This window comes from Chiloscyllium plagiosum, chromosome 2 (genome assembly GCF_004010195.1).
Source record: "Chiloscyllium plagiosum isolate BGI_BamShark_2017 chromosome 2, ASM401019v2, whole genome shotgun sequence".
NCBI lineage: Eukaryota > Metazoa > Chordata > Chondrichthyes > Orectolobiformes > Hemiscylliidae > Chiloscyllium > Chiloscyllium plagiosum.
Genome location: NC_057711.1, coordinates 142,718,469 through 142,727,335, shown reverse-complemented (window position 1 = coordinate 142,727,335; position 8,867 = coordinate 142,718,469). Strand labels below are relative to the sequence as shown.

Here is an 8,867-nt window from a genome sequence, read left to right as displayed (position 1 = left end):
CAGTAGGTGTTGTGTATCTGAACTTCCAAAAGGCTTTTGACAGATTCCACACAAGAGGTTGGTAAGGAAAATTAAAGCTAATGGTATCGGAGGTAGTGTATTGACATGGATAGAAAACTGGTTGGCAGACAGGATGCAGAGAGTTGGAATAAATGGATCCTTTTCAGAGTAGCAGGCAATGATGAGTGGGGTGCCACAGGGTTCAGTGCTGGTACCTCACTGTTCACAATATACATTAACAATTTAGATGAAAGAATTGGATGCAATATCTCCAACTATGCAGATGGCACTGAGCTGAGTGGCAGTGTGTACTAAGAGGCTGCAGGGTGACTTGGACAGGCTAGGTGAGTGGGCAAATACTGGCAAATTCAATGTAATGGGGATAAGTGTGAGGTTATACACTTTTGTTGCAAAACAGGGAGGGAGATTATTGTCTGAATGGTGGCAATTTAGAAAAAGGTGACGTGCAAAGAGACCTGGGTGTCATTCTGGCCTTCATAGTGAGAAGACTTGTGTATTGGTGTAAGGATGTCTTGCTGGATTTATGGACCCATTCTATTTTTGTTCAAAAAGAACACAACTTGCAGACACTCAATGCAGGCAGTCAATCCATATAACAGTTTATAAAATCCTGGTTTGGAAATGGAACCAGTCTGACTCAAGAGTGAAATACAGACAGACACACCTCAAACCTTTAATACATTGTCTGAGCTGAGATGTCACCTTTTTTTATAAAACCTTAAGTTATCTCAAGAATGTGACTAAAAAGAAGTTCTGGCATTAACATTAACGAACCGAAACCTGCAACCCATTCTAAAAGATGAAAGACTTAACAACAATCTGTTTGTTCAATATATCATTTTAATTACATGATATTTTGCTATAAATTCTCTGGTTTATGATCCTGCCACACTAGGTACCCAATGAAGGAGCAGCGCTCTGAAAGCTAGTACTTCCAAATAAACCTGTTGGACTATAACCTGGTGTTGTGTGACTTTTAATTTTGTCCACCCCAGTCCTACATTGGCACTTCTACTTCAAGATATATTCAAGAGGCAGCTGCACATAGCAGCGAAAGGGATCAAGGGGTATGGAGAGAAAGCGGGAGTGAGATACTTCAATTACATGATCAGCCATGATCATATTGAATGGAAGTGCTGGCTTGAAGGGCAGAATGGCCTACTCCTGCACCCATTTTCTATGTTTCTATGGACTCATTACAGACATTTCTGATCTCTGCAATCACTCTTGGAAATCATTACTGCACACTTTCCAATACATTCACATGCTTCATAGAATGTGACATCCACAACTTTTCACAATACTCCAGCTAAGGTCCAACATAGGTTCAGCATAACCTCCTTGTCCGTGTACTCTATGCCCCTCTTATCAAAGGCAATGATATTGTACTTTATTGCTTTTTCACTCTGCCCTGTTCAATTATCTTTACATACATGTACACACAGGTCCCGCTGTTCCGACAGCAGATCTTGAATCTTTTGTTGCACGTGCTCAACCTTCTGTATCTTCTGCCTGACTGAAGAGGTAGTAGGAGAGCATAACCGGGGTGGGGTTGGGGGGAGGGAGTCATTGATGACGCTGACAGCATTTCCACAGCAACGTGAAGTGTAAATGGCGTCCATGGATGGGAAGTTGGCTTCCTTAGTGGTCTGGGCTGTGCTCACTACTTTCCGTAGTTATATAAATGAGTCTACAACAGCATGATAAACATGAAGGGGAAAATCCTGGGCCTGGAAGGACTTATACTTGATGAGTGTATTTAGCACTATCCACAGAAACAACCTCACGGGGAACCGGTCAGAGTAAACAAAGAGTTTGTAGGAGACAGACCAGGCTCTAGTGTGCTCCAAACAGGCTCTGTAATGATATTGGTCATGTTCACAAATGTGGTATTGTGGGGAATATTTAAAAATGGCGCACTCTCGAATTCTTGATCAGCAAGTTGAACACGACTGTGGCAAAAGGTCAGAAACAGCTTTCACGATCAGGCTGACTGTAAACAAATTCTACAAGCTTGATAAAACTTCAGTAATCGTCTTAACGACTCCTTGTATATGTTGAACTACAGATTTTAGCCGAAACCAAATGCAAATACAAAAATCTTGCCTAACAGGATCACCCTGGTGAGGAATGAGATAAGTGATAAGGAACCCTAAACGGCCATCATGTGACGGCATTCTTGAAGGTTTGATCTTGAGCTCATTGTTTACCACGGAGAGATTTTGGCTCATGGACACACATTTTACATAAACATTGGGTGTGGTTTACTGACTCATTGTACAATCACATATCTGTGTAAACCAGCTTCACCCTGTGGCACCTGTGTTAAAAGTGGACGGTTACACAGCACCCAGCCAGTGCTTCCATTGCAGGAGAATGAGACGGTTCTCAGCTTTTGGTCTTCTCTTCATGTTTTTGCTCTCTGTTACAGGTTAGTTCTTCTCATTACCATTGGTCATCATTCTGGGATTTAATTGCTGTCATCTCTTGTATTATTTAAATTATAAGTTAAATAATAGAAAGGCCAGGTATGAACAAAACTGAATGTTTTCTGTTGGTGTTTTCTATCTATCAGATCGGTAATAGTTGAAGAATTGAAATGACATTGGGAAACACCTTGTTCTGTTTGCTTCAACATTCAGAGTAAATTAATGAACCCTGTCACTTCAGAAACGGAATTTATCAACACCTGGCTTTTTAAAAACATACTGCTGATTATCCTACATTTTCTACTGCATTATTTCATGCCAACGATTGGTGCAGTATCTGACTCCAACTCATTTTAACTGATGGTTTTGAGGAAGATGCTAATCTTTCCTAAACACCCATATACCCTACAAGAAAGGATAACACGTCAGTGCAAAGAATACTTCAATTGCTGTCATCGTTTGTATTATATAAATAAGTTAAATAATAAGAACGCTACATATGAACAAGACAGAATGTTTTCTGTTGGTGCTTTATATCTATCTGATCGGCGATAGTTTAAGAGTTGAAACAACATTAGGATATGATTTGTTCTGTTTGCTTCAACATTCAGAGAAAATTAATTAACCTTGTCACTTCAGAAACTGACTTTATTAACACCTGGCTTTTTTAAAGCTATACTGATGATTTTCCTACATTTTCTCACTGCACTATGTTACAATCGGTGGAGTATCTGACTCCAACTCACTTCAACTGATGGTCTTGAGAAACATTCAGAGAAAATGAATTAACCTTGTCACTTCAGAAGCTGACTTTATTAACACCTGGCTTTTTAAAAACTATACTGATGATTTTCCTACATTTTCTCACTATTTCATGTTACAATCGGTGGAGTATCTGACTCCAACTCACTTCAACTGATGGTCTTGAGAAAGATGCTAATCTGTCCTAAATACCCCTACGCCCTCCAACAAGGGATAACACATCAGTCCAAAGAACTTTTCAAATGGTAATGAAATGCTTTAACTCCATCCCCATATTTTTTGGTTATGATCTAAATGAGGCGTGTTTCAACAAGTAGTCTTGAAGTGATGGCGGCATTTTCCAGGTGCACTGTTTGAAATTCTCATCTAGAATATTATCAAGAAGGAATTGTAGAAAAGTAATTGTACCCGATTGTCTAACTCCATATGTACATATTAATGCTGAGAGATTTGGCCATTCAGAGCAATCATTTTCAGGCATCTGAACCTTCCAATATGAAGAGTAGAAAATACATACTAATTACAAACTGAAACTGTGCCTCCCACCGTACACTGATGTCAGGTAGATGAGTTTATGTCAGGAATTTGCATCCTGATTGGTCCAATAACATCATCTGTTGTTTACATTAGGGTCCAATGCTACTTTCAGGACCCATTTCCAAAAGTGCTCTCCTCTGGTATATTACTAAAAATACACTGAACTCAATACTACATGATACAAAATCGTCCTTTCTTGTTGCAGAATTTGATTTTAAAGTCTGGCGTTAGGTTTGAGAGGTGACTCCAGAAGTTGCTACTTTCAGGACCCATTTCCAAAAGTGCTCTCCTCTGGTATATTACTAAAAATTCACTGAACTCAATACTACATGATACAACTGTTACAAAATCGTCCTTTCTTGTTGCAGAATTTGATTTTAAAGTCTGGCGTTAGGTTTGAGAGGTGACTCCAGAAGTTAATATCCAGACATCTGAACCATGTCACCAACAGTGGGATAAAGGAATGGGAGGATGTACATGAGGCCAGACTTGGAGGAACATGGAATATTTGTAGGGTTGTAGCATGGAAGGTGTTATAGAGACAGGGAGGAGTGAGGCCAGTGAGGAGTGCAGAGTGGGGATGGTACAGAGATGCAGTAGGCATTCTCTGTGAGCATCAGGTTGGTCATATTGTTGATGCATAGTTAAGTCTAAGATCTCCCCCAATGTGTTTATGGAGCTCTACTGTTAAAATTGAAGCACTTTTAAAACCACATTGTGTCCATCTCAAGGCTGTAGAAGACTAAGGCCAATGCTTGATTGCCATCATTACCACAACTCAGGTTCCCATGCACAAAATGTGTCACAAATAGTGTTTTCCAAGTAAGAACACAGCAGTAATGCCTCAGTCAAGCATTCTGAGCTCAATATGGAAAGGTTTCTGCTGTTTTGGAATTGAGTGCTTTGAGATATTGCAATTAACTCCATTTGGTATTTGTCATCTGTTGTCATTCCTGAAGAAGGGGTCATGCCCGAAACATCGATTCTCCTGCTCCTTGGATGCTGCCTGACCTGCTGCGCTTTTCCAGCAACACATTTTCAGCATTTGTCATCTGTCCCAAGGGGTCATGAAGGGCATGGTTATCACCACGATTCCTCATTCCAGGCACCAACCAGCTGGCTGAGACTTTCACCGTGTGGAGAAAGGGATGAGTAGACTTTCAATCCACACCAGAGCTGCTCACTCTCCATATCAGAGCAGTTTGTCACACAATGACAGATTGATGTACCTGCCTCCTGGTTTGACAATAACCAAGACAAAACAATCAAAAGTGGAAGAAAACCAAAGGGAGCTCAGGGTTCATGTACAGGATTCTCTGAAGGAGACCAGGCAAGTTGAAACTGTTGTTGAGAAGGTTTCTAAGATTCATGAGCTCATAAATACAGGCAGAGAGTATAAAAACATGGAAGTGATGCTACACTTCTCCAAATCATCGCTCAGACCATGTCTGGATTATTGTGTTCAGTTCAGGATACCTTATTTACAGGAGGATGTTAAAACCTTGATTGCTGTCAACGTTTTAAGACAAGGACAAGGGTAAGCTTTGAAAATATTTCCAAGGGTGTTTCAGGGACTGGAAACTGAATACGCAGTGACATTTTTCCCTGGAGCATCAGAATCTCATGGTGACCTTCCAGCGGTTTATAAAATCACGAAGGGGCACAAATAAACTGAGAAGTGAATGATTTGAAAAGGACCAGAGTTAGGAGTGAGATGAGGGGAAACCTCTTTAATCAGGGAGTTGTTCCGGTTTGGAATCACTGCTTGGGAGAGTGGTGGAGATGGATGTTTGAAAAGAGAGCTGGAGATCTATTTGAAAGTGATGTATCGAGAGAGCTCCACAAATAAGGCGGGAGAGTGGAATCAGTTGCATAGCTGGGTCCAGAGCCAGGACTGACACGGGAAGCTGAATGGCCTCTTGTCCTGTACAACTGTCTCTAATTTAACTATTTGTTGCAATGATTGATCTAAAACTGAACGCTAACATTGAAGTATAATGGTTGGAATATCCGAATGACCCATTGTCATTCTGACATAGTAACAGGTTTTTAAAAATCTGTTGATTTTATAAGCTATATAATGAACTAGTCCTGTGACTATTTTTCCAACTGTCATTTCATTTTGCAGAATCATACTCTGACCCAGGAACTGAGGTAGGAAGAATATGATTATTTTTCTGCTTCCAAGCTTTCATGTTTTAGACTATACCTGTTTATAGTTAATGACTTAGATTCTCTACAATTACTCTGAAAACTCACGTTCTATTCTAAATCTCCTGTGTTTCACTCGCCTATATAGAGCACTTGTATTTTACCCTTTAATCAATAGAGCTAATGTATTGCTCCCACATTCTGGAGCGTCTGCATTTCCCCAGTGATTCTCCAATGCCTGTACCTCCTGTCTCCTGACTGAAACAGGAAGTTGGTGCTGCTCACATTATTGTGGTGACCCTTTCCTTGCTGCCTCTCGCTCCCTGCCTGCTCCCTCACCCTAATGCTCGCCCCTTCACTCGCTCCTCACAGAGGAGGGGCAACTGGGACAGTGAGTGGGAGGTGAGTGGGGTGAATATCTTGGAATGTAGCAAGTGAGGGTTAGGAGTGGGCAGTGATTGATGGGTATCTTTGTAGGAAGTTACAGCCAGTGATGTTGCAGGCAGTGAGGACTGTTCAGTGAGAAGGACTGCCCTGGCAATTCCAGCAGCAAACACAGACTGTTGCAATATCTTATTTTATTGTCCATTTGAGAACAACTGCTAAGTCAAATGATTCAGTAACGACAAATGATTCTGTTTGCTATTACAGCCAAACTGTCTGCAAACAAGTCAGGATCCTCCACCGTGCCCCTTAAACTATGACCCAGTCTGTGGAACTGATGGGGTTACTTATGCCAATGAATGCATGCTGTGTGAAGCAAGGTACTACAAAAACTTGAATTGTCATAGGAACACGGAGAAAATTGTTGCTCTTGAACGTTGTCAGCTTTTTAAGATGGGGACATTCTCGTCAGCACGAATTGGAGGATAAACTTTGAAAATATTTAATTTTGCTGATTGACGTACAAAGTTTGTAAGATCATGTATTAGAGTCATGGAGTGATAGAGTCGCAGAGACGTATAGCATGGAAACACACCCTTCGGTCTAACCTGTCCATGCCGACCAGATATCCTAACTTAATCTAATCCCATTTTCCAGCACTTGGCTCATATCCCTCTAAATCCTTCCGATTCATCTACCCACCCAGATGGCTTTGAAATTGTTCCAGGCTCCACCAAATAAACAACGCAATGTTAAAACTAGAAATCTGAAACAAAAACAAAAATCGCTAGAAAAACTCAGCAGGTCCAGCAACATTTGTTGATAGACAACAGATTTTACATTTTGAGTCCAGTAACCATTCCTTAGCGGAAAGTTAGCAGTTTGCATTTTAATAATTCTCCCACTTCAATGTAGCACCCCAAGACCTTTCATAATCAGTGGACTACCTTTGATCTGTAATCCCTACAATTATGTCAGTTAACTCTCCAAACCAAAAACATACAGCCAACAGCACTCTTCAAAGCCTGTTCCTGGGATGTAGGCAGAGCCACCTTTATTGACTGTCCTAAATTGCAGCAACGTCGTAGAGCTGCTTGAGTGATCATTTACAACTAGTCGTACACAGAGTATAATGTATTATTTACAGCACACAATTACTCCATCTAGACCAATAGATTTAGGTCCATATTTCAGTTTCACCTGAGCATCCTGTGCTGCACCTCACCCAATCAACACAGGGTAGGGAGAAAACTGAGGTTAGCAAATCAGAACACCATTGTACACCACTTCATTGAAACAAAATGGAAGGAAAATTGGGAAAGATGTGAAATTAGCATCCTACAAGCTTCTCCTTAACTTGGCAATAAAGGTTAAAATGGCTCTCTGTACTTTTGTCATACCAGAGGAGATTAAAACAAGCAAGAGGTACAGTAACACTCCAAAACTGAGCAGCCAAGCTGCACCATAGCTGGATACTTACATATTGTACATGACAAATAAGTGCCTTTGCTTTAGACATTGATTGTACTAATGCTCTGTTGCTATTCCAGGAAACTTGTAAGAAACATCCAGGTGCAACACAATGGAGAGTGTCAGAGTAACAACAATAGGAAGTGAAAGTTCGAGAAAACCAGGATTCATTTGATTCAAATTGACTTCACGCTTTAAGATTCATTCTTCATTTGGTGTGCAATTAATTAATTTTAATGTCATTTCTGTTGGTGGTAAGAAATCAGAAACAATAAACCAATTACAGTGTAATGAAAGAATTTTGTTATACAGCCAATTTATTGACACGTGATATGACAAGGTTCAGGCGACCAATTCCCGGGATGGCCCGACTGACATATCAAGAAAGATTGGATCGACTGGGCTTGTACTGACTGGAATTTAGAAAATGGAGCGGTGGGATCTCAAAGATCAAACCCTGAAGGGACTGGACAGGCTAGATGTAAGAAGAATGTTCCTGATGTTGGGGAATTCCTGGACTAGGGCTCACAGTCTAAAAATAAGAGTTAAAAATCACACAACTTTAAGTTATAGTCCAATAGGTTTATGTGGAAGCACTAGCTTTCAGATCACTGCTCCTTCATCAGGTGACCTAGTAACTTTGTCCACCCCAGTCCAACACCAGGACCTCAATATCATTAAGAATAAGAGGGTTGCCATTCAGGACTGAGATGAGGAAGAATCTCTTCTCACAGTGAGTTGTGAACCTGTGGAATTCTCTCTCATAGAATGGTGTTGGGGCCAGTTTGGTAGATATATTCAAAGTTATAAATCACACAACACCAGGTTATAGTCCAACAGGTTCATTTGGAAGTACCAGCTTGAGAAGTGCTGCCCTTTCAGCAGGTATCGAGTGGGGCAGAATCATAAGACACAGAATTTATCGCAAAAGATCACAGTGTCATGCAGTTAAAACGATATAATGAGCAAACCTAGATTGATATCAAATCTTTCATCTTTTAGAATGGATTGCAGGTTTCGGTTAATTAATATGCTAATCCCAGAACTTTTTTGAAGTCACATTCTCGAGACAACTTAGGCTTTATAAAAATAGGTGACCACGCAGATCAGACA

The 8,867-nt window shown here is 40.5% G+C and overlaps 1 protein-coding gene across 1 annotated transcript; it reads left to right on the top strand.

Annotated features, from left to right (window-relative positions):
• Positions 1-2,369: 2,369 nt before the first annotated feature.
• LOC122564857 (serine protease inhibitor Kazal-type 1-like) lies at positions 2,370-8,053 on the top strand. The gene is made up of 4 exons (XM_043720216.1): positions 2,370-2,452; positions 5,878-5,903; positions 6,552-6,664; positions 7,835-8,053. The coding sequence occupies exons 1-4, from the start codon at positions 2,398-2,400 to the stop codon at positions 7,899-7,901; spliced, it is 261 nt and encodes an 86-aa protein (XP_043576151.1). The 5' UTR covers positions 2,370-2,397; the 3' UTR covers positions 7,902-8,053.
• Positions 8,054-8,867: the final 814 nt, after the last annotated feature.